We start from the raw sequence: 26,621 nt of genomic DNA on the forward strand, positions 1-26,621 counted from the left end.
GATGATGATGGTGAGGACAATTCCAAATCTCTTCCAGCATCTTTGGATTCTTTTTGATTCCCTCAAGGAATACCAATAGTTGTTTTGTAATTACATGTTCATGTATTGTTAGTAGCCTGGGATATGATTCACACAAATTCAGAAAATTTAACTCGTTAAACTTTATTAGATTGTAAGCTCCTTGAGGGTAGAGATGGTCTATCTTTTTACGAATTGTTTTCCCACTGCTTAACACAGCACTTGGCACATAGCAAGTGCTTCATAAATGTTTATGGGATTAGACTTAGAATCATGGTGGGCAGTGGGTTATAGCTCCCATCTGTAATCCCAATGACTAACATTTTGATTGAGGTTTTTATATAAATAGCATGAACCTCAAAGGAAGAGAGATTACTGAGTGATGAAGGAAGAAGAGAATCTGAAAGGCAATGCAACACAAAGAATATTCCAACTACCCTTTCATCACCAACCTCTTGCCCCTGACTGGTGAGCTAAGAAGAATGAATGAAGATGTGGACAGTACTAGAAAGGAAAGCACAGGAGGTTGTATTATGTGGAGGATGCAGGGCTTCAGTAGAAGCTAATAGAGGGAAGGAATGGGAGAGGAATACATTTAAAATAAATGGGGAGTTTGTTGCCTATGGAGCAGACATTCCTGAGGATTCAGTGGAAGGGTAAGGTGGAGTTAGGATGAAATTTTGTGATGAGATGGTTGAGTGGAATTTGAATAAGGAATGGGGTGGTAGGGAGTGTGGAATAGGGTTTGGATGATGATATACAGGAATTCGGAGTCACGGACATGAAAGGTATGACTAGGTGTTCATTGTTCATTGTTGAATGGAGGGTGCCACTCCTCTCCCCTTAAAGCATAAGCATAGTAGGAGAGAGAGAAGGGCTGAGGTCAAAGGGAGGGTTGCTCTTCTTTGCATCAGCAGTTTTCCATATCAGTTAGTAGAATGGGATGGCAAGAGGAGTTGGGCTGTACAGATGAAAGTAGTTGTTTTGGGGCAGGTGGAAGATGCCTGAGTCAGTCCCTAAAAGTCTTTCTTCAGAGGACACACTGCACCCAGTAGGTGAAGGAAGGCAAAAGGCACTAGCATATAACCAAAGTATATCACTCAGTTGTTAAGTTTTCTTAGTCCAGAAAAATGAAATCTTATTTTTGAAATGATTTGTAAGTTAAGCTATTGCTTTTTCATATCCTTCTTCCCCTTTCAAATTCACAACCTTTAAATAAAAAAAAAGGAATATTGCCCTTATATTTAAGTCCATATTTCATCCCAAGTTTTCAAGATCATTCATTATATATTCTTTTCAAGTTTCTTGTATCTGTTATCATTTGTTCCTTCATGAATCCATTCATTCAAAAGTATTTGTTAAGTATGGGCTATATACAAAGAACCATGACTAGCAATAGGATGATGTATAATTTAGATAAAACATAGTCTCTGTCTTCATGGTGCTTATGTTTTAATAGAGGAATAAGACACAAATTTAGATAGCTACAATACATGGTGTTAATTGATAGATACACTGAAAATTGTGAAACAAAGTGCTACATATGATTTAAAGGAGAAGGTCCTTATCACTGCATAGGTGGCATTTGAATTGTGTTGTAAAGGGTGACTAGGAATTGACTGGTTGAAGAACAGGGAATGTATTCCAGGCACAGGTGAGTTGAACATAAAAGCACAGAGTCCAGAGAGATTAGTTCTGGAGACATATAGTTGCTCAGTATTACTGGAATATAGTATACAAAGAAGCAAATAATGTCACATAAGACATGAAAAATAAGGTGGTTCCAGATTTTAGTGGGCCTTGAATAAATTGGGGGAGTAGGTTGTGATGAATACTAGCAAGGACTGAATGCATACCCTAATTAGACAACAAACTTCCTGATTCTTCAGGTTAGAACACTTCTGTATAGAAACTTCTATATCTTTTAGCTGTTATCTTTCATCTTTGCCCAATAACAAACCTCATCAGTATCATCTCAGTAATGATGGATTTCCTACATCATTCTTTGGAACACTAGGCACTGCTTCCTCCTCACAACGGTCAAGTTCACTTTTTGTCACTGAGTTTCCAAAATCTAAAACATGAGTAGAGAACACAAAGTCTTTTGGTATGGGACTGGGAAGGGGAGAGAAGAGTGAGTGAATCAATAAACAATATTATTAGATATTTTCAATCACAAACTCTACCAAAATAGGTATTTTTAATTTTAAAATGCTGAATCATGGCCTATGAAGTGAGACTAACATGACAAATTCACTTCAGCTGAAAATAAGGGTAGAACACCATTTTATTTTCATATACCATACACAAATGACATCAAATATGAGATGTACAAAGCTTTGTAGTAGGTGGAGGGCTGGTTGCAATGACAGTGGATTATGGAGGAGAAGACCATGTGTCGGCTGGAAGAGTCCTTTCCCTCTTCACTGTCTGGAGCAGGGTAATAATACCTGCATACCATGTAGAAGGATGCTTAATAATGGGCAGAAACTGTGCAGAGTGAGGAATGTTGACTTACAGGACTGTCTGTCATATTTGATTAGGAACCTGGACTGGGGAGGGTGTACGTTGAGGCCTCCTCCCTTGCACAAGCTAGGTCTGTCCCACCCCTCCATTTTCCATCCCATCTTGCATTTTCAGTCAGTTCCTTACCATTCGTTGCTTCTTTATCCCACCCCCACGATCAAGGTCACTTTAATGCAGAATCAGATAGGTTTGGCTCTATCATTTCTAAGTTCTAGATGGTCCATCCCCAGGGGTTGCTGCTATTTGCTACCTCAAGTTTTTACTAAAAGAACTGGAGAAAGTTGATTACCATATGAACCAGGACGTGGCAGTCATGGAATCACGTATTATGTATTTTGGATGTTTTATCCCCCTGTAGAATGTAAAATATAATAGATATTTTTAAAATGCTTGTTGTTTGATTTAATCTGTTTAGGAACTATACATGTGTAAGGGCAAGCAAAGGAGGATCTCTTGTTCTTGTTTTAAATTACTTTTCTAGCCCTTACACATGTATAATTCCTATAGTGCTTCCTTCTCTGGTAACTATGTATGTATGTAAGTCAGACAATTGGAAACTTGTCTGCTGTTTTTTATTTCTCTGTATTTCCTCTGTTTGTTGAATAGATAGGAGGCTTGGTAGCTTTGAAAATATAAAAGATAAAGAGGCATGTCGGGAAGCATTTGGTTGAACTAATTACAGTAATTGTTGACACTTCAAAAGTTGCCTTTCCTTTTATAAATGTCGATCTAAGAATCTGTGATAGGCCCCCCCTGTGTATGCTGGAATGCTTATTGATACAACATGGAGGCAAAATATTCTACTATCACTCTTAGTCATTCAGAGCTCATGGCACAGATGAGTTGTGTCTTAGGACTACTTTCTGCCTTTGAATCTGTAAAGTATCCAAATGCCAAGGTAAATAATTTTTGTGAGAAAGATGAAACTATCATAATATCTGTTAAATTTGTCACTAACATTTATTTTGGTAAGGAAAATAGAATTAAATGGTTCCAACAGTAACCCTCTACTATTTTTATAGTACGTGTAAGATTTGTTTGTATGACATTATGAAAATATAACAAATTTTAAATTTTATTTGAATAAAATTTGACTTAAAATCATTCACATAAATGGTTTTAGGAAAAATTGGAGGAGGTATGAATGACTTTTTTTTTTTTCTAAAAAAAGAGAATGCCTTTAAATGAAGTTAGGAAACTTCTTTTTTTGTGCAAAATGTCTCACTGTTCTGTAATCTTAATTGTTTATAGTTTCTTGTCATCATTTTTTCCTTTTTTTCTCAGGTTCCTATATTATATGAGGGAAGGAACTGAATGACTAACCATAATAACAGAATATGTAAAGATTGTAGCCATGCTGACAATATGGAAAAAAAAAGAGATAGGAAGTATCTGTTCCAAATTTCATATAAAATTTTAAATACTCATTAGCTAAATATTCTCAAAATTCTTTTCTAGATCTGGCACTAAATGTTTCTAAATTAGTATATTTGTATCCTCAGTGATTGCAACTGGGGACTTTCATATATAAGGAGTCTCCAATCTAAGAACACTTATTGTAGACAATTCTTTACTTGAAAATGGTTGTTTTAACTTGGGACTCATCTCTTCCCTCATAGGGCTGCAAGACACTTCACTAATGGGAATATAAGAACTCTCCATCTTTTACCAGCAACATCACTACCTGAAGTACAATCTCTTCCTAGACAGAGCTGTAGTTTGAAACTGTTCTCATTTCCCTTTCCTCTTTAACACTTTCATTTCTTCATTAAATTTCTTGCTTCCAAACACACAATTGACCACTTATACCGATACAAGAACCGACTATATGCCGCCACATCTTGAAGATATACCATTGTCACCCACTGAAGGTTCAAACTGGGATGGTCACCTGGCAATTTTAGCTGCCAAGTTTTCAGATGGCTGCCAAAAAAACCTTTCCTGTTGGAACTCTGAATACGTTCTCACCCAGAAGCATTGGAGTAAAAATCAACAATGTCGTTTCTGTAATTACCTAATACAGTGAAGTGATTTTTTGTGGCTTGCCTAAGAATACAACCATCATTTCTAACACTGTTTCTATACTAAAATGTGTTCTGTGTTCCAAGCAATCAATTTAAAAACAAATTTGTAATCCACAACTTAAATGTATGTTGGGAATGACCAGTATATTTATTGTTTGAAGTGATAGTCCATATGGCTAAATGTTGATTAACTTCGGCATTCATTGGGGTAACATTTTATTAACGACATTGATGTGTTTTTTTAAAATTTTTTTCCAAGCTTAAGAAATAAAACAAACATTTCCATAACAACGTGAAATAGAAAAACAGAGGATTGCACCTGAAATTGCAGATCCATTAGTGACAATGATGTCTGTTCAGTGCTATCTGCTAGATATTAATGACTTTACACAGGATAGAATTACTACCTCTCTCACATACCAGAAGCTCTTAGCCTGGTTTCTTCTATATTGTTTCTTTCAGTACTGGTCCTCAGAGAATCCGTCACTTCACACCATCCATACTTGCTTCCTTTCATAGCTCTTAGCAACCATTTTCATTAAAGACATTAAAAACTTGCCTTTTAAAAAGTCCTCTATACCTAAAATGAGATTAAAGATAAGAAAATTGGTGAGTTAAACCAAGTGCTCACAATCTTAAAAATATTACCCTCAAATAAATAAAAAAAAATACCCCAAATGTTGAGACTTTTAAAATTTACATAAAAATATAAACAACTGAACTTAAGGCTTATTCCTGTAGCATTTTCAGGGAAGTAGGACAGTAGAGCTAAGGTGTGTGTATGGAGGGAGTGAGGAGGCATGAGACACTACCAATAAAATTCTTAGCAACAACCCTCAGTCTCCCCATTCTGAATCTATCTAATGATTATAGAACTAGGGAGAGCTGGAATCTCTGTTCTTCAGGTTAGTACCTATTACTGGTTGGCCCATTATACTATAGTTACAAAGCTGACCTCTAGTTTTAGAGAAAGAGAAGTGAAGAGAGAGACACATAACAAATCCCCATGGCAAAGCAGCAGAGCTTTTAAGCTCATTACTTCTGAGTAGTATTCTTTTTTTTTTTTAATTTCCTAATTATCATGCTTTTATTTTGAATAAATGGCCATTAGGTGACCATGGTGCATAGATTACGCCCATGTGTTCCAAAAAGTTTAGCTTTCCCACGTACACAGTAAACTGAGTCACAGAAGATATAGCATGCTTTTGAATTCAAATTAAACCAGCATTAATTAGGCACACAGTATAGCAAGATGTCATGTTTGCTCAAGCAGAGACAGATAAACAAAACAGCCTAGACCCTGTCCTGAAAGAGCATAAAGCCCTCTTAATAATACTGTTTCTATGAAAAGTTTGATTTATTTGAACAACCATATATAGCATTTGCTCAAGTTAAAGGATGGTATCACTTAGAGGAAGTTTTCTTAACCTCTTTTTGTGTGTCATGACGAAATCTGTTGATACCCGAGGACTCCACAGAATAATGTTTTTAAATACCTGAAATAAAGAATCACAAAAATATGAATTGCTCAGATTAACAGAAGAGGAAATAAAATTCCTCATTTCAGAAAAAGAGATTGAACAAGCCATCAATGAACTCCCTAAGAAAACAATTGCCAGGCAAGATGGATGTACAAATGAACTCTATCAAACATTTAAAGAACTAATTCCAGTATTTTCATTGAAGAGATTAACCTCTCCTTTGGTTTTCAGAATTTCTAACTTAGTATTTAGTTAAAGGTTTTTGATTTGTTCTTTTTCTAGCTTTTTTAGTTACATTCCCAATTCTTGATCTCTTCTTTCTTTAGGTTACTCATGGAAGCATTTAGAGATATAAAACTTCCCCTAAGAACTGCTTTGGAAGTCCCATATGTCACCGAATGTTCATCTCCTCCCCTCTAAGATTATTCTCAGTTTCTCTGAGTAGTTTTGTTCCTTGATTTTAATCCCAACTCTTTTTCCTTACTGAATATCATATTCCATGATCTTTTAAGGCAGAAGTTGCAAGGTCCTGCATAATCCTGACTGCGGTTCCATGATATTTAAATTATTCCTTTTTGGCTGCTCAGAGTATTTTCTCTTTGACCTGGTAATTTTGGAATTTAGCTATAATATTCTTTGGCATTTTCAATTTGCTATCTTTTTCAGGAGGTAATTAGTAGATTCTTTCAATGACTATTTTATGTTCTGGTTCTAGGGCTGCAGGGTAATTTTCTTTGATGATTTCCTGAAAGATGTCTTTTTTTTTATGATGGTTTTCAGGTAGACCAATAATTTTTAAAATGTCTCTCCTGGATCTATTTTCCAGGTCAGTTGTTTCACCAGTGAGGCATTTTACATTTTCTTCTATTATTTTCCTGCTTTTGTTTCTGTTTGATTGATTCTTGATATCACATAGAATCTTTAGCTTCCCCTTGTCCAATTCTAATTCATAACAAGTTGCTGTACTCTATTAGACTTTGGAACTCCTTTACCATTTGGCCCAATTTATTATTTAAGGAGCTCTTATCTTCAGTGAGTTTTTGTACCTCCTTTTTCACTTGGCCAAGTGGAAAGAACTTGTTTTAAGAATTTGTTTCTATAGCAAATTTTTGTCCTTTCTTTTCCAAGCTATTGACTCTCTCTTGCATAACTTTCATTTCTTTCTCAATTTTTCTTCTACTTTTCTTCTTTAACTTTTAAAATCCTTCTTATACTCTTCCAAGTAGGTTTTTGGGGCTTGGAACCAGTTCATATTTCCCTTTGAGTTTTCAGATGTGGGTATATTGACAACGTTGTCCTTTTCTGAATTTACGTCTCTCCCCATAATAAGAATCTATCTTCATTGTCCATTTCTGCTTTTTTCTCATGATGCCCATCTAATTCCTTGATTTTAGATTTGAGCTCTACTGATGAAGTGGAGGAGGCAGCTACCCAAGCTTCTTGTGCTGGGTGCCTGGGACCTGGTCACTTTGTTTGCTCAGGACTCTGCTGCTGGCAGCTGAAGGCCCTATTGGTCTGGAATCTTACCTGGTGCTGAGTTTGGGTCAGCAACACTGGAGCTCTTGTGGTGGAGGTGAACATTCTGGCCCCGGGGGGACACCTGCTTATCCAGCTCTTGCACTGATTCCTGCTCACTGGACTTTGCACTAGAATGGTTGGCTGTTGGATGATATCTGCCTGCCACCTGGAGCTGTGCCTCCTGGAGTTGTGCTTCCTGGAGATGTGCTGAAACATGGGGAGATTTGCCTGTTGGAGAATGGTGCACATGGTGGTTTTTCTGAGATAGTATCTCCTAGTTTCCCTGCCTGTGCTTTGGCAATTGCAGGGTGATGAGGGGATGGATTCTCATGTAGGCATTTGCCTGTTCTACTACAGTAGGGCTCAGTATCTCCCCCTGGTTTGCTGAGGTGGGGCTTGATGCTGGCTTGCTGGGACTCCTCCCTTCCTATGTTGTTCCCCTTTCCCCAGAGTGAGAGTAGCCTTTCCTGTTAGTTCACTAAGCTTCTTGGGCTACATGACTGCTTTACACCATCTTTTTACTGGCTCAGCAGAAAAGATTTTTCTAGGGTTTTCCCTAAGGAAATGTATTCTGGGCTAATAGAGGTCAATAGGGAAAGGTGAGAGCAGCTTACTTCTTACTCCACCATAATGACTCCTAGAAGCAGAAGTGTTTAGTTTTATTTTCAATGAACAAAAATTGTTTTTGTCTACCTCCTACACATTTCCCATCTCCCATCATTTAAAAAAAAACTGAAAAAATATGTAAAGGTAAATGGATAGACAGAGAGATGGACAGATAGATAGAAAGACAGACAGATAGATGATAGATAGATAGATAGATAGATAGATAGATAGATAGATAGATTGATTGATTGATAGTTATTCAGATAGACAGATATATAGGCATGGTGGCTCATACTTGCAGTCCCTGACACTGACAAGCTGGAGCTGGGGTTTCCCTCAAGTTTAGAAGTCCTAAGATGTAGTATACTAATATAACCCATGTTTTTGTTTGACTCACTCATTCTTTAGGATTAGATTATTTAGTTTACAATTAATTTTTGGTCCATCTTTCCATGGCCTTTTATTACATATAATTTTTATGGCATTATGATCTGAAAAGGATGCATTGATTATCTCTGCATTTCAGCACTGGATTGTAAAGTTTTTATCGCCTAGTGCATGATCAATTTTTGTATATGTGCCACGAATGGCTGAGAAAAGGTATATTCCTTTCTAACTCCATTCAGTTTTCTCCAGAGATCTATCACATCTACCTTATCCAGAGTTCTATTCACTTCCTTAACTCATTTATTGTTTATTTTGAGGTTAGCTTTATCTAGATCAGAGACGGGGAGGTTGAACTCCCCCACTAGTATAGTTTTGCTGTCTATTTCTTCCCTTAACTTCTCCTCTAAGAATTTGGATGCAATACCACTTGGAGCATATATGTTTATTAATGATGTTGCTTCTCTGTTTATGGTGCCTTTTAGGGGGATATAGTTTCCTTCCTTATCTCTTTTGATTAGATCTTTTTTTGCTTTTGCTTTGCATGAGATTAGAATTGATATGCCTGCTTTCTTTACATCAGATGAAATACAACATATTCTGCTCCAGCTTTTTACCTTGACCCTGTGTGTATCCCCCCCCATTTAAAATGTGTTTCTTACAAACAATTTATTGTTGCATTATGGTTTTTAATCCATTCTGCTATCCTCCGTTTTATGGGAGAGTTCATTCCATTCACATTCACAGTTATGATTACTATCTGTGTCTTTCTTTCTCTCCATCCTCTTTCCCACTGTTTGTGACTTTAGTTCTCATTTTTCCCTTCCCCTCTACAAGAGTTTTCACTTTTGATCACCACTTCCCTCTGTCTCCCCTTCCTTCTTTCAGTGGCCCTCCCTTTTACTCCTCTTTGCCTTACTAATTTTTCCCTCCCTTCTAGCCTCCCCTCTCTTTTCTTTCCCCTTCCCCTCCTAGTGCCTATAGAGCTAGTTAGATTTCTGTACTTAACTGAGTTCCCTTTTTGAACCAAATCAGAAGAGATTTTTGGGTGCTGAGGCCTTAGTAATTTTCCTAGCCTCACATGCTAAGAGACTGTTTAAATCTTCAGCTGATCCCACTGTTTCAGAATTTTTCTGGGAAAATATTTGATGGGTCTTTCAAGGCCAACAAGGGGAGGGGAATAGCATTTATTGATCACCTTGCCATCTTGGCTCCCAGAAGTTCAAGTAGGTGATTTACAGACAGATTAAGGTGACTTAATCTGCAGGCTGATGGTCTCAGGAGCAGCTGCTGCAGATACCTGGGGCTCCGTGGCTCTCCCTTGGTTCTGCTGGACTCCCTTCCTGGGCTGATATGCCCAAGATTCCACAGTGAGGCCACTGCCTCAGAGCTCTCGGGACTTCCTGCTTGGCCTTGCCATGGTGGGGTCTCACTGATATAGCCTGTGCACTGTGCACTGTGTGCTCGTCTAGCCCTGCACAATGGATCCTTCCCATCAATCTTCCAGTCTATCCTTGGCTGTCTGTCTCCAATTGGATTCTGTCCCTCCAAAATCCAATCAGATTCTCTTTTTAGAGGTAGCCGAAGGAGTTTGTCTAAGAGCTTAAGTGAAGAGTTGCTCTCACTTGGTCATCTTGGTTCTGCTCCCATATACTAATATAATTAAGTGTCTACACTAAGACTGGGTCCAGTATGTTTAGTCTGCAGGAGTGTAGAGATAATCAACTGCCTATGAAAGGTTGAATCAGGCCAGTATAGAAATAGATCAAGTAAAAGCTCTCGTGATGATCAATAGCGGGATTGGGGTGTGAATGGTACTGTGCTTCCAACATGAATGAAAAAAAAAACCAGTTTCAATGAAAAATACATATACATATTTTAACTTCTTGAAGAAAATATGAAGGCTGTCCATGTGTGAGGCTCCTGAGATGTCTTGTAGTCTTTGGCAGACCTTATAATTCTCTATCTTTTTTTTCCCCCAACATTAACTTTTGCCTTCTTGCCCTCTTCCTTCCTGTATTAAAGACATAGTAGTAGTAAAAATGTAGGTGTTAACTTCATTTGGAAGAGCTTCTCAAATTCTCCATGACATTTAAAAACATTAAAAAATTTTTATTCCCTACAACAGATTTTTCCATGTAAATTACAATTAACTAGGGTATTCTACATAAACTCAGTGTGATCACTCTAAAATGACTATGTTTTCCCTAAAATTAATTTTGTTTTGTTTCTGTTTTTGTTTGGTTTATCTTTGGAAATATGGTGAAATTGTTTTCATCCTCTCATCTACTTAATTTTATCAGGAGAACCTGTGAGTTGTCCTGTCATTTAGCTTCATACTCAGAAAAGTCTTGAACTTGCAAGTGAGATACATATTTATAATCTGGCTCTGAAATTTAATTACTATGTTAAGACGGTCTTTCTTGAGTCTCAGTTTTATTTTCCATCAGTAAAATGGGTGTAATAATTTTTGAATTATGTGCCTCATATAGTTGTTCTGAGAAATGTGGTTTCCAAACATTAAGGCATTATTTAAGTGTGAATTGTTGTTATTTTTGCCATGATTTATTTTTTTAGCAAAAATATTCCCATAGATAGATATGCTTCACTTTCTTTAGTTGCATACTAACTCATTGTTTTATTAAATCAGTGATCACTGAATGGCAAAATGATCATTCATTCATTCATTCAACAAACATTTATTAATTGCTCACTAAAAAGAAATATTTTGCTAAGCCCTATGGTTATAGAGAAGAAAAATTATACTCTGTGCCTTAAGGAACTAACTAAAGAAGATATGACATGCATACACATACAAATAGGACATGACATGAGTGGATTAGGAAGTGAGATGGAGGTAACCAGATAAAGTATTCTATGAAAATTTGCCAAAGTAGAGAATAGCATATTTCCTAGAGCTATAGCATAATAAGATAAATTATATACAAATAATACACACATATATATTTGATTGGAGAAAAAATGAAACCAATTTTGCATAGACCAGTTGCAACTGTGCATTGTAGTAGTGTGTTAAAAGAGTAAATATAATAACAAATCATATGAACCTAAATAAAAACATAGTTGCAGATAAGGACATAGAGATTTCATTAATTTTATAAATTATATATGTTATTACAATTACATATAAACACATTTGTATAATATTATTTAAATGCATATTACTATTAAACTTGTTTTCTCTATGTAATACTGAAAATAAACAGTACACTGTACAATTGATTTCATTTATATATATGAATCTATATACGTCCATACATATATATGCCTATATATATATACATACAAATACACACATACATATATACATACAATATGTATGATAGATTAATAGATGGATGGATAGAGATAGATAGATACATAGATAGATAGATAGATAGATAGATAGATAGATAGATAGATAGATAGATAGATACATACATACATACATACATACATAGATACATAGATAGATACATAGATACATAGATAATCAGACTTTGAATGAATCTGAAAGACCTTGGTCCAAATCCTACCTTTGACACTAATTGTGTAACACTAGGCAAGTCATTTACCTTCTTTGTGTTTCACCATTGAAAAATGAGAGTAACAATATCACTTAGCTCACTGGATTGTTGTGAGGATAAAATAGATAACAAGTGTAAAGCCCTTTGAAAATTTAGAAGTGTTATATAAATATGAACTATTGCTATTATATTTATTTATATTATGAAGAGTTAGGATACCTGGAAGAGGAAGATGATTAATATATATATGTATATATATATGTATATGTATATTTAGCAAGTGATTATGTATCTTTAAATTTACATTAAAAAGAGAATTCAGGTCATCATGGGGCATGATAGTCTTGCAGACTGAGCATACTTGGAGATGATATTGTGGAGACAGTTTATTATGTCATTCTTCTGTAAGAGTACACAAACTTTTCCCCTTGCATTATAGAATGATAGAAATACTTATTGAATAGATACTTTTCATATTTTCTTTCACTGTCCATAAGCTTTACTAACAAAATGAAAACCAAAAGTGGTATCTAAAATTTCAAGTGCTATTCCTCTTATATTCTATTTAAAATGCACCTAAAATCCCAGTGAGTCCTATAGATTTTTCTAAAGATATGTTATATTTGTATACTTCATGTTACTCTCTCATTAAGATTAATCATGCAAAAACACCTGATTGTTTTTATTTTTATTTTTTTTAGTAAATAGTCATTTTCTTAAAATAGTCTCTCTTAGACATAATGATGGTTCAGTGAAAGGAACATTGAGTTTGAAGTCAAAGACTGGGTTTGAATCCCAGTCTTTCCCTTTACTGTGATTTTAGGGGAGCTAGGTGGTGAAATGGATTAGAGCATGGGGCCTGGAGTCAGAGAGACTCATCGTCCCGAGTTCAAATCTAGTTTTAGACATTTACAAGCTGCATGACACTGAACAAGTCTCTTAACCCTCTTTGCCTCAGTTTCCTTGTCTGTAAAATGAGCTGGAGAAGGAAATGGCAAACCACGCCAATATCTTTGCAAACAAAACCTCAAATTCAGTCATGAAGAGTTGGACACAACTGAAAAGAAATAATGACTGAACAAACCGTGGTCTTGGGTAATTCAGTTAATTCCAGGGAATTCCTCTAAGGATATTTAATTTTAGAATTTCTTCTTTCTTCCTGGTACTTCCAACATCAATATAGTGGCCTTTCATTTAAAATATAAAGAATATTTTTTCTAATTATTCTATTTGAATGTATCGATAGGCAGTATAACCAAAGAATGATTTTTCATTATTGACTTCAAAGTTTTAGAGCCCAATTTTATTTTTGTGGGTCCTAAGCACATGATTTCATCAGTAGGATGTTTTCAATTGTAAAAGACCTAAATGAATAACTTAACTTGCCAACAGCTTATAAACATTTATTTCCTAGTATGTTGTTTGCAATAGATATCACTAGACACATATTATTAATCTTGGATTAGCCCTTTTTGTGGTCCTAAAGTGACAGCTGTGGAACTTACTAATGGACATTACTTATATTCCTTGTTTTTGTTTCACTGTTGATGATTTAATAACTGCAATAACAACTGCATCAGATGTTAAATGATCATATTTTTTTTTACATGTACTGACTAGGTCTAGGCTTAAGCTATGTATACTTCTGAGCTCTTCTTTTCAAAGTATACATTTGTTTGTTCTTCTTGTGACTACATCAGAAGGAAAGAAATACTTGTGAAGCAAAAGAGCAGGACTAGATGCTAACACTGCCCTCTCATCAACAGTTACACCCTTCTCCCCACATCTCTTCCATTGGTAATGCTTTTTCTTTAGTCTTCATACTTTGAGAATAATCTCTTATCCTGGGACTTATATAAATGGGTATGCAATAAAAAATTCAATTAAATGAGGGGAGCAGATTTCTATTGATCTAAAGATGTTTCCAATCATGGTGATATTTCTGAAATAACATTATTTGGGAGTAATTTCTCCCTTAATATGTTCCATATATCTCTTGTTTTCCAAATGTTACTTATTTGGAAAACTCTTATATAAGGAGAGTTTAATCAGAAAACCATAAGGTTTTCTTGAAGTTAGTCAATAAATAAGAGAATTTCTACTGTGGCTGACAGAAAATAGGCTTCCTAAAATCTAAAATGAGTCACAACTGTCTAAACTAAAATGATGACTAATACAAATATTTTATGTGAAAGCATGGTCTCTATAGGCTGGGAAATATATTGCCAAATCACTGTAAAAATGGAAAAGAGGAATTCATGTAGTCATTTCTGACAAATGGAACTCCAATTTCCTTAAAATGTCATGATATACTAGCTTGTCTTTTGAATTTAGCAAATATTTAATTATATTGTTTTCGATATATGCATATGTAGATACATAGAACTGTACTTGAGTGTATACACATATATGTATGTATACATACACACACAGAAACAAAGGAAAACAGTGACAGAGAGACAGAGACAGAGAGATAAACAGAGAAAAACAATCAACAAATATTTTTGTCCGGACTTGTGATTTCATCAGTTTTGAGAACCTTCAGGTAGGAATTTACCAGTGTAAGTAAACATCTCTTCCAGAGTTACCTAGAGTTACAAGAAGCTAAATGTCTTGCTCAAGGTCACATTTTTGTATGTGGTAAACTCAGGACTTGAACTGTCTTCTTGGCTTTAGTCTTCTTAAATAACATACCATTATGTATCTTAGGTATGAATATACATGCATAATATATTTACTTAGATATGTACATACCCAGATTACATAGATGATATATAGATGAATGATAGACAGTTGGTTGTAAATCATGAAAGGTCAAGGGTTTTTGATTATTTACAGTACTCAATCATAACTACTAACAATACTACTACTCACCAATAAGGCAGCATCATTCACAATGTCTCCCTTAGCACACAGCATGGTATTAGACGTAGCAATAAAAACGAAAAAGTTATGAGGAAAGTGAATTAAGAAAAAATTACCTTCATTTTACTGGTGATGAAGCTAAACTGTACAGAGGTTAAATGAGCTATATAAGGTCAAAGATGAAATCTCCAGTCTCCTAATTTCTAATTCAGTGTTCACATTGACTCAATTTAGTTATAAATTCCATTCATGATGCCATCAATGATCATATTTGGAATGGAGAGGAATAAAAAGCAAGCTCTATTTCCTTCACCCAGTTTTCCAAGATATTTCTAGCATTTTGAAAAAGTTACAAATTCATTTACAAGTTAAAGTGCATTTCACAAGAAAGCACAATATTTCAAGTAAAAAATAGTATGAACTAGTTTCCCCAAATACTTGTGTGTGTAAATTAAGAAGAAATAGAAAGATCTTATGAAAGATCCTTCATGACAAACTATAAAATCTACTATTGTTCTCATTTAAAAAAATTTTTTTGGTACCATATGGCACTGTACATATCTCAAAATCATTTTTTAAAAAGATGATTCACCTGAAATTCTGTTTGAAATAGGATTTCTAAAACCTAAACTTGAGGCTCTTTAATTATAGCTAAACTTGGCTTCAGAGAAGAGTTGAGTGTTGGATATTGGGCAATCTGTCAGATACAGTCAATGTTTTGGTCAATTTTACTTGTTCTTTCTCCACCCACTCATTTTAAAAAAAATAAAAATGTTGCAAGAGATGTCTTTCTGGATATATGAATGGGGAAGGATGTATTCTGAAATGAAAGCAACGTAAAAGCAAAATACATTAATGAATTCATCTTTGAAAATAGAATTAAGGACTCCACCATCACAAAAGTAACTTATTGGTCTGCAGTAGTGAACTAACAATTTCTGCTCCTTCCCTTCAGTACACAGTGTACAGAAATAGGACAATGGAGGAAAAGAGTCTATGGAGGTATGAGGAAGGGAGAAAAAAAAGAGCAGGGAGAATTTTCCAACTCTTTACATGATTGCATGATTAGCGGCACTAATTGCCCATCACATGTGCATGCTGACTACTACCTTCATTCCATTTGAGAAAATCAGCCTTACACTGAAGGGAGAGCTTTATCATTCCCTCCATGTTCTTTCAACGAAAATTTATCATTGTTGCATAAGGACATATGTTTAATTACTAAAAACAAAGACAAAAAGCCCATAGAGAGTAAACATTCTCTTAACAGATATAAGGTTTCATTTTATAGACCATTTTTGCATACCATAACATGTTGACTAGAGAAAAGACAAAAAAATAAGAACTGGAAAGCACCTAGAAATCATCAAACTCAGCTCCTAAATTTTATTTTTTTCCCAAAGAGATATTTATTGACCATGTTATTATTAATAGTTAGAAGTCCTCTAGTTGCACTGGTTTAGGTGGGATTGACTATTAAATGAAAAAAGTCTTCTATATTATGCAACCAGATACTTGGACCAGACCCTGACAGAGTCTATCTAGTATGACCTTGTATATTTAGTCTTTTCCAGATTTTTTCTGGGTCATCTGAAAGTCTGGGAAGGTTTTTGTGGATTTCGCCAATGAGTATGAGGATATCTTTGACATACTTGTATTCTTCCATTTTCTCTTCTGCTCGAGTTGATTCTAGGAAGGTCTTTTTCTCTATCTGGGAGGCAATTTGTTTAAGGTCTCCTTTTTTGTCATGGTCAGAGCTATGTTCTGAGTTATGTTCTTTAACTCCCGTAATTTTTCTCACCTGTGCCTTTGAGTCTTGAAGACTGAGTCCGTTTACTTGCTGAACAGGCAGGACAAGGTTAGACTTATCTAGCACAGGATTTTCTACACCCGATTTATGCTGCAACTTTTTGGTTCTACTTTTTTTTCTCAAATTAGACATCGAATTTATCCTAGTGGTACAAAAAGAGCGTAGGGCATCCAATTCACCCTCCGTTATTTCCCCGACTTCTTTTTGGAGGTTAGTGTCTTGTTGGTTTTCGGCAGTAACATTTTCTTTGGCCTTGAGACATTCGTTTTCTAAAGCAATGGGGTCTGTAACATTCAACAATTTGGTTTCATTCTTTAAATTTGTCTGCATCTTACTCACAATATTACTCTCAGAAGTGTGGGGCAAGGTCTTGAATTGTCCTGAAGAACTGAATGAGCCAGAAGGGTTTCCTTCAGTTTGCATATAATTTTCGTCCTCCTCTCCCTCCTTTGGACAGGACTGAGAGATCTCACTAGAGTACTGGGAAAGGCCAATCTGATCTGACTCCAGTAGTTTATCTTTTGAAGCGCCAGGGCCACCAGGGCTTGGAGTCACCGATTTGCATTTTTTGTGAAACTCCATAATCGATTAAATAAACCAAGGCTTAGAGGGCCCTCTGCCCCGGCTGCCCTACCCGGGTTCACTTCTGTCTAGTCGTCTGATCCCATGGTTCCCCAACTGCCAGTGGTCCCGTGGCCCAGCGGGTAGAGGAACAGAACCTTGAGCTCATGGAACACCTAACACTGGACTGTGAAAGCACCTGGATGCTTCCTCGAGCTGTTGCCTCTGGTAATGCAAGAAGTAAGCTTGGGATGGGAGTGAGGATGGGAGTTCGTTTCTAAAAAGTAGAAACTGAAACTGGACTCACAGAAGGACTTGCCCAAGGTCCGCGGGAAGGTTCAGTATGAATGGAAGCCCAGGTTCTCTGCATAAAAATCCAACCTTCCTTCCATTCAGTCCTGCAGAAACACCACCACCCACCCCAAATGGAGAAAGTAAGAATTGCAGATATTTTTTTCCAAGGAGAAAAATACTTCATGTGACAGAGAAGTCAGTCCCATGGATGGTGCTAAAAGATACTAGGTAAAACAAAAGAAAGCAAATAAAAACCGGTGCTAATTTCTCTCAGTGTTTGCCCCTTTAGTCCACATTGATATCTTTACTATTCATGTCTGACAGGAGCAAAGCCTGATGGTTTTCGTTCTGTATTTGAACAAGGAAAAACTTTAGAATCCCTGAAAAAAACAAAACAAAACAAAAACAACAACAACCAAACCAAACCAAACCAAAATAGCAACAATAAAAACATATTTTACAAATTTTTATATAACATTTTAAAAAAAAATATTTCCACATCAATAATTTGTGAAAGAAGAATCAGAACAAAAGGGAAAAGCCAAGAGAAAGAAAAAAAGAGAAAATAGTATGCTTCCATTTTCATTCATAGTCATTAATCTGGATGTGGATAGCATTTTCCATCATGAGTCTTTTGTTATCGTCTTAGATCATTGTATTGCTGAGAAGAGCTGTCTATCAAAGTTGATCATCACACAGTGTTGCTGTTATTGTGTTGTGCTCACTTTGCTCAACATCTGTTCATGTAAAATCTGCCTGCTCATTTCTTATAGGACAATAGTATTCCATTACATTCATACGCCACAACTTGTTCAGTCATTTTCCAATTGATGGGCATCCCCTCAATTTCCAATTTTTACCACCACAAAAAGAGCTGCTATAAATACTTTTGTACCTGTTAGTCCTTCCCTTTTTTATGATCTCTTCAGGATTCAACCCTAGTAATGATTTTTCTAGATCAAAGAGTATGCACAATTATATAGTCCTTTGGACGTAGAAAAATCACATTTTGAAAAGGAAATATGCAAAATGTAATTTATCAGATTCTCAATGTAGAATGCAACCTACATTAAGGAACAAAATAATAATTAAAAAAAGATATTTCTATCCTCTTTTTCTCTCTGACTATACCTTGTCTGTTTCATTGGCTATTCTTTTCCATCCCTAAGCCCTAGACTTCATTAAGTTTTCCAGCCTTAGCCATAGGATAATCTTTCCTTGTACCCTTTTTCTAAAAGATCATATCTACCTTTCTGATTTCAAATATGAACTCTATGCTCATAATCTTAATGCTAGAGCCTTGGCTTCTCTCCTGATCTCTGATTTACTAATTATTTCAAAATGCATCCACTACTGAATAGTGTATTTTTGCAATTCAAAGCTTATTAATTTAGAATCACCTTCAATTTATCTTGGTTGCATTGATTTTATTTGTACAAAAGCTTTTCAATTTTACATAATTAAAATTATCTATTTTATCTTTTGTGATCACAGCTATGCTTTTTAGTTAAATACTTCCCTGAAACTACAGTTATGGAAAGTGCTTAATTTCATTCTTTTCATTTTTTAGTATGACTTTTAATGTTTAAGTTATTAATTCATTTTGAATTTATTGTGGTAATCAGTGTAACAAGCAGATTATAAACCTAATTTCTAGGCAGTTAGGTACCACAGTGGATAGAATGTTAGATTGGAGTAAGGAAGAACTGAGTTCAAATTCATCTCAGTTATGTGTATGTAAACCATTGAATTCATTAAAAAAAAAAAGTTTGATGGTATGTTTATTATTTCTTGAGAATAATTTGTGTATCATAATTATTTATTTTTCTTATATATTTGATAGAATCATTGGCAAACCCTTCTAGATTTTTTCTTTGATTTTCCTTTATTGGTTAAAAACATTTTGTGAAAATGAATTGCTTAAGGTTTCTTTAATATCTTGATAATTTTTTTTGTTTCTTTATTAAAAAATAAATTCTCCATTTACTCAAACTCAGTTTTCCTGTCACACAACAGGGTGTAATAGTTTCTGGTAACTTTTAAAAAATCCATTTTGATTTTTTTTATATTTTTATTTTGGAAATTTGATTTTTTGCTCTTTAAGAAAGTTGTTGATTTTGCTGGTCTTTTCAAAGAACCGGCTTTAATTATGTTTATTATTTCTGAAATCTTTATACTTTCCATTTTTTCTTTTTTCTAATTATGAAGGTTTCCTATATTGTGATTATATCAGATTTTTCTATTATTTTCTAGTTTTAGTGGTATATTTAGCTCATTGATGACTTCTTTTTTCTTTTTTCAAATACTTGTTTTGAGAAATATGTTTTTCCTCTAGAGACTTCTTCAACTGTTTCCCAGAATTTTTTGTGTACTGTTTTATTATCATTGTTTTCCACATAAATATTCATTGTGTCTCTGATTTGTTCTTTATTCTTCTTTTTATTTGCATCATTATTAAAACTTCATTTGTGAATATATCTTTTGCTTGGGTTGCCTGTATTAATGGTAGTTATGCTGCTCAGTGGTACTTGACTCTTCATGACCCCATTTGAGATCTTTTTGGCAAAGATATTGGAGCAGTTTGTCATTTCTTTCTCTAACTCATTTTACAGATAAGGAAACAGAGGATAAAGTGATTTGCCAGTGTTGTACAGCAAATAAATATCTGGGATTAGATTTTAACTTAGGCTTTCCTGACTCCTGGTCCAGCACTCTATACACTGTGCCACCTAGCTGCCTACTGTTTCTTAATTGTTATGGTGTGTGAAGGATGTTAACATTTTTCATTTGTTTATCATTGTTCTGGGCCCTAACATATTATTTTTTTTACATGTCATGTAGCACCATAAAAGAGGTTTGTTTATTCTTTTAAGTTTCCTTTCAGATGATGTCTTTTAATTAATTTGTCTAGTTCTATATTTTTTACTCTGATCGATTTGTTCAAATATGAGACTTTTTTTGCAGTGCAGCTAACTTTTTACTCATAGAATTAGATGTTATGTCATTTGGTAGATATCTGTTTATTGAACAATTATGCTATAATATCTAGTTGAATTTCAGTGGCTTCAAGCTAATGGGCCAGCTCATATTTAGATAAACTTAACCATAAGTATTCCGTGATTTATTGTAATAGCAAGGACCCCCGACATACACAGGAGGGCCTGATGTACAGGTTCTTAGATCTGCTTTTCTAAAAGGAGAGCAACATTTCAGGGGTCAACAATCTACAAACCAAATCTCCCCTAATCAAGTTTCCCTTAATGGGCAGACCCATTAATGGGTGGTGAAGATCTTTAACTCTCATTAACATAATTAACATTACACTTACGAATGTCTCATTTCATTCCAACTTGAACCTCAACTAAGAGAATACTAATGTTAAGCTGACTTCTAACATCTATTATTAATATTTTGAAAATTATATTATTGTAAAAATGGAGATAATGTCATTGCACTGTCTACTGTAACTCCAGTACTGTAACATTTGATTCAGTGAGGATCAAATGAAAAAATGAATATGAAACCCTATATGACCTTAATTCATTTTATATATTAGAATAGATTCAAATTATATTTGTTAAATGATAAAGCTTCAAGAAATATGAAGATGGTTGCTTGGTTTTGTTTTTTAGCATAACAATCACATTTTAGAAATCTAAGTGAATTTTCAGTTCTTTAAATGCTTTTGCAGAATTAATTTCATGAAAACTATTTGAAGAAAATTTAGAGAGGTTAGTACAATAAGGTAATAGGATTAAATTAATTTGTTTAATTTTAAATTAATTTTTCAAGGAAATAAATTGCTTGTTTATTATGTATATGTATACATGTGTGTTTATACATACACACCCACACACAGAGGGGGGTAAGGGTGGAAGCATGAGTTTGAGACAAAACCACCCAGCCCCATTTTAGCCTTGCTATCTTAACCAGATAATCTTACAGTCTTGAACTCAATAGGAAAAACTTTAAACTGAAATGTTGGTGTACAAGAGTTTTGTTCAGGTAGGTCAAGGAAACTCAGATATGTCCAAAGGATTGTCCATAAATTTTCAAACTAGTCCATAAGAAATTCAGGAGTTACAGGAATTGGAACAAGGGTGTCATTGTAGCATATATCTGAAGAGGAGCTGCAAGGGAAGTGTAGTAGGCTAAAGAGGAGGAGATGGAGGAGAGATTTCATTTCAGCTCTGGAGAAGTCTTCTCCTCCAATCCCTGTCTCTGGAAGGATGTATTATAAGATTTTAAATGACTGGTAGAGGTGGTATTTCCAGTTCTCCCATCAGTATCCTGAAAAACATCTTTAGATCAACTGATGGTAGTGTACATGTTAAGAGCCAAAGATAAATACAGATTCATCATGCTCAAGAAAACTTCTTGAGTTTCCAATAATTAGGAGAAAAATCAGGAGATGTAAGTTATCCCTTTTCCTAATGTACTTTTTAAACTTAAGTTCACTTTTCTCTGGAATCTGTACTTACTTGAGAGAAAAACTTTTGAGAGTATGGTTTTGTGACTTTTCTTAATATACTATCTCATTAAATACTATTTTCTTTAATCTACTTATGGTTAAATCAACAAATTATTAACTGATAATCACAGTGGGAAAAATAATGGAGTTGAGGCTAGGGCCAGTAGCATTAGAAAATAATTCCCTTGCCTTGCTTCTTGGAAATGTAGCCAAGATATGGGGACCCAAATTAGGGAATTAAATGGGGCTGAGAGTTGGGATAGAAATGATTAAGAGTTTACTTGGGATACATTTCCCACCCTAAGAGTTCTAGGGATGACTAACTAGACACAGAGCTAGTTTATATAGCATACAACAGTAAGATCAATCAGCATTTGAACTGAATTCTTTAATGTCACCATTTTCGCATATTCATTTAATAATTACTATAAATGCAAGCTCTGTGGGTCCTATTTAAAAAAAGTTTCAGGTGTGGGCCTAGCAATGGTTTTTTTCTTTGTTGCTGTCAGTTATTATCTGATAACCAGAATAAAATTAAAGAGATTCCTCAACAAGTTTGTTTTGGGGTGATGATTTTTTGGACCATAATAAGTGTTAGAGAACATTTGAGAGGATGTTAATATGCATGTTACAGTTCCTTTCAACTTTAAAGTAGCTTGGTCTGAAATGGTGGAGAGAACATCCAGTTATGAATGTCTTTGAATTATTAAAGCATTCATTAAGCCATAATAAAATGATTTATTGTCAAGACTATAAATGGCTGATCAGCTAGACTTTGGTATTTTTAGTAAATAGTCAAGCTTTATTAACAAACCCCTAGAACCACTTATCAAATTAAATTTCTAATCTTTATTATTTTTTATTTTAGATAAATGGCTTATTAAGTATTTACATTTGAACTATATATATATAATATTATGTACATATATATGCATGTGTGTATATATGTGTATGTGTGTATATGTGTGTGGTGTGTGTGTGTGTGCTTATATATACAAAACCCTTGAAGAGAGGTAGAGAGATTTTTTTAAATGCTCCTGTTAATGCACAAATAACATATTTGGGAAGTATAAGAATACAAATGATTTTAGGTTTTATACATAATTAACTTGTCATAGTGATGAAACAACAAAAATGCAGAATATTAGACACGAAGTCAGGAAGACATGAGTTTCTACCTTGCCTTAGTGTAACGTTGAACAAGTTATTTAACTTCTCTAAACCTTTGTTTCCTTATCTATAAAAGGCAGATTATGTTAGAACCTACCTCACAGGCTTGTTGGGAGTATCAAGTGAAATAATATATGTGAAATGCTTTGCAAACTTTAAAGTACTATTGTTATATTTAAAATATTATAGATGGTTTTAAATGCTAGTCTGGAGTCAATTAGATGCTGTTCTCTTCTTTAATAATTGGACCTCAGAAATACTAATCCTCAATTTTCAGGAAGTTAATATGCTCAATAAAAATGTTTTATAATTTTAAAATATCTATGCATTTTTTCCACTTCATTTTCATTACTTTTCTTCAATCTTCTAGAGAGATAATGCAAGCTGGAGAAATGTTAGGTAATTATAGAGAATCTTGGACTATGTTAAATCCTTGCCAAAAGAAATCCTAAGAGTTGACTTTAATTCCTTTTGAAAAGTTCATCATAGCAAAAGAGAAAAAGAAAGAGAGAAAGGAAAGAAGGAAAGAGGAAGGAAGGAAGTAAAGGAAGGAAGGAAGGAAGGAAGGAAGGAAGGAAGGAAGGAAGGAAGGAAGGAAGGAAGGAAGGAAGGAAGGATAGAATGAAAGAAGGAAGAAAGAAAGAAAGGAAGGAAAGAAGAAAGAGGGAAAGAAGGAAGGAGGGAAGGAAGGAGGAAAGGAAGGAAGAAGGGAAAGAAGAAAGAAAAAAACATTTTAAATTCAGTCACATGTGACAGTTACATCACTGTTGAAATCACTTACATCTATTGAAATTGCTTGTGTCTGTTTGGTAAAAAAGAATCAGTCCCTTGAAACTACTGATAGCAATAGCTCTTTGAAACAAGGCTCTCTGTTTCTTGAATGGGTGGAAAAAGGCTGCAGTTGCCTAAAAAAATGTCAGGGCGCTTTATATGCATGCCAACAACCCTGGAATTATCCAAAATCAGCCTTTTTGGGGATCAACATTTATGCATATGACAACTCTATTGCTACCCTAAATATAGAGGAACATGATTCCTTTGAAAGATTAAGACAACCATTTGTGGTGCCTGCTAATGAAGAGTACTGCTTTGGCTAAATCATCCTTCCTATATTTGTATCATGCTGCCTCCTCATGGAGAATGCTGTTGCTTTCATTTATTTCCCTTTCAAGACCATGCTTTACATTCTCATGAGATCTCATGTTGTTGTTGCTTTTTCAAAGGAAGTTTACATGTCTAACAACACTTTATTGCAGTGAAGGTAAAAGCATTGAGCAACCTCTTGATGAACTCCATTGTGAAGTTTCTCAGGAAGCTAGATGGTGCTTCATTTACCTGTGATAGAAACTTTAAAAGCTGAATTTTTTTCAGACAAATTCACTCCATTTTCTTTTCTCATAATATGAGATTTCACAGCAAAAGTTCACATAATTTACAATTAATAGCGCTGATATGGACAAACACAGATAAATATAAGATTACCCTGAGATAATATTCAGTATGTATTTTCAATCACTTTATTAAATGCCAACTATGTGACAGACACTGTTAAGTGTAGGGGACATCAAAAAGAAATGAAAGAGTTCTTGCCTTCAAGAAGCCTACATATTATATCACATTAAAATCAGATGTGATGTGATAATCTATAACTGAAAATTTCAGAAATAGAAAATTTGGAAGGAATAATTAGAAGAGGAAGGAGAGTGAATGTAATATTTAAAAAATGTTAATGCTTGATCAACAGTAAATACTAGAGCAGGAGTTCATAACCACTTTTGTATCATGAACTCTTTTTGGCAATCCAGCAAAATCTGTGAATCCAATGTTGTAATAAAATTTTTAAATGTATAAAGTAGGGACTTCCAGGAGCCAATATGGGGAAGTAAGCAGTAAGTCACTGTCGCCCTCCAATACTGACCTATAAAAACCAAAAAATAACACTCCAGGAAAAATCCTGGAACAATTGAGCCAGTGAAAAAAATGTCTCTTAACCCAGGAAACTTAGAGAATAAGCAAGAAAGGACCATTTCACTCTAGTAAAAGGGGAGCATATTCAAGGAAAGGAAGTGTTCCAGAAAGCCAGCATTAAGTCCCACTTCAGCAAACCAGCAAGAGATCCTGAACCCCAGGGTGGTGTAGCAGACAAACGCCAGCACTAGGATGCCTCATGTGCCTTAGAATAGCCAGGGGTAACTGTCAGACTCCAGCTTGGGGAACCATCATTTGTGCTGGTGCAGCCCTGGGTGGACAAGTGTCCTCCAAAACAGGAACTAGCCATGCTATAGTGCAGCCTTGGGTGGGGAAAGCTCCAGCAGAAGACCTTCAAAAGCTTCTGTATATCTCAGGATGAGCAGGCATTCTCCAGCAGCCAGACCTACACATGCTTCAGTGTTGCCTCCCACGAATGCAGAAAAGCCCCACCTGGCCTCATCACATGCCAGACACCACCACTAAGATCCCAGCTCAGCACAAGGTAAGTTGACAGACCCCTACAGCCTCCAGTTGAAAGTACTAGAGGCCCCAGCACACAAAGTGAATGACCAGGCCCCTGAACTCAGCACAAGAAGCTTGCAACAGGAGTAGAGCCAAGATGGTGGAGTAACACCACCACTTTCTAGAGTGTTGCCCCCAAGCCTACCCAAATACCTATAAAAGAGGCTCTAAACAAATTCTGGAGCTACAGAACCTACAGAATGGTGGAGTGAAACAAACTTCCAACCCAAGAAAGCCTCGAAGGTCACCAGGAAGTGCCAGGGTGCGGGCAAGGCTCAGTTCAGGTGGGTCACACCAGCACAGACAGGACCTGAGCAGGCCTTGTTGAGATGGAATCTCTCATACCTGTAGCAGTTTCCAGATTTCAAGACATCAAAATGCTGAGGACAAATTGGAATGTCAATGGGACCAATGCAGGAGAGTCGAGTGGTCTGGCCCAAGCCCAGGTGGGGCAAAGGCAACAGGGGACGGAGGAACTCATGGCAGCCAGAGCAGCAGCAGGGGCAGGTGCAGTCACTGTTTCTGGAACTCTAGGCCCACAGATTGTAGGGGGCATCAAGTAGCTGACAGTACATCCCCCACCCCAACTGGAAGCAGAGAATTACCTTGATAAAGAGCTCAAAGTCAAATAAATGGCTGGGGAAATGAGCAAAAACCAGAAAAAGAATCAGATTATAGAATCTTATTTTGGTAACAAGGAAGACCAAAGTATGCAAACAGAAGAAAACAAAGTCAAAACTCCTCCATCCAAAGCCTCCAAGAAAAATATGAATTGGTCTCAGGCCATGGAAAAGCTCAAAATGGATTTTGAAAATAAAATAAGGGAAGTAGAGCAAAAAATTGAGAAGAGAAATGAGAGTGATACAAGAAAAT

General features: G+C 35.3%; 1 protein-coding gene across 1 annotated transcript; it reads right to left on the reverse strand.

The window, feature by feature from the left end:
* Positions 1 to 16,315: 16,315 nt before the first annotated feature.
* On the reverse strand, positions 16,316 to 17,461 carry LOC140504938 (uncharacterized protein C8orf48 homolog). Its single transcript, XM_072610417.1, has one exon. The coding sequence runs from the start codon at positions 17,339 to 17,341 to the stop codon at positions 16,487 to 16,489; it is 855 nt and encodes a 284-aa protein (XP_072466518.1). The 5' UTR covers positions 17,342 to 17,461; the 3' UTR covers positions 16,316 to 16,486.
* Positions 17,462 to 26,621: the final 9,160 nt, after the last annotated feature.

Source organism: Notamacropus eugenii, chromosome 5, assembly GCF_028372415.1.
Source record: "Notamacropus eugenii isolate mMacEug1 chromosome 5, mMacEug1.pri_v2, whole genome shotgun sequence".
NCBI lineage: Eukaryota > Metazoa > Chordata > Mammalia > Diprotodontia > Macropodidae > Notamacropus > Notamacropus eugenii.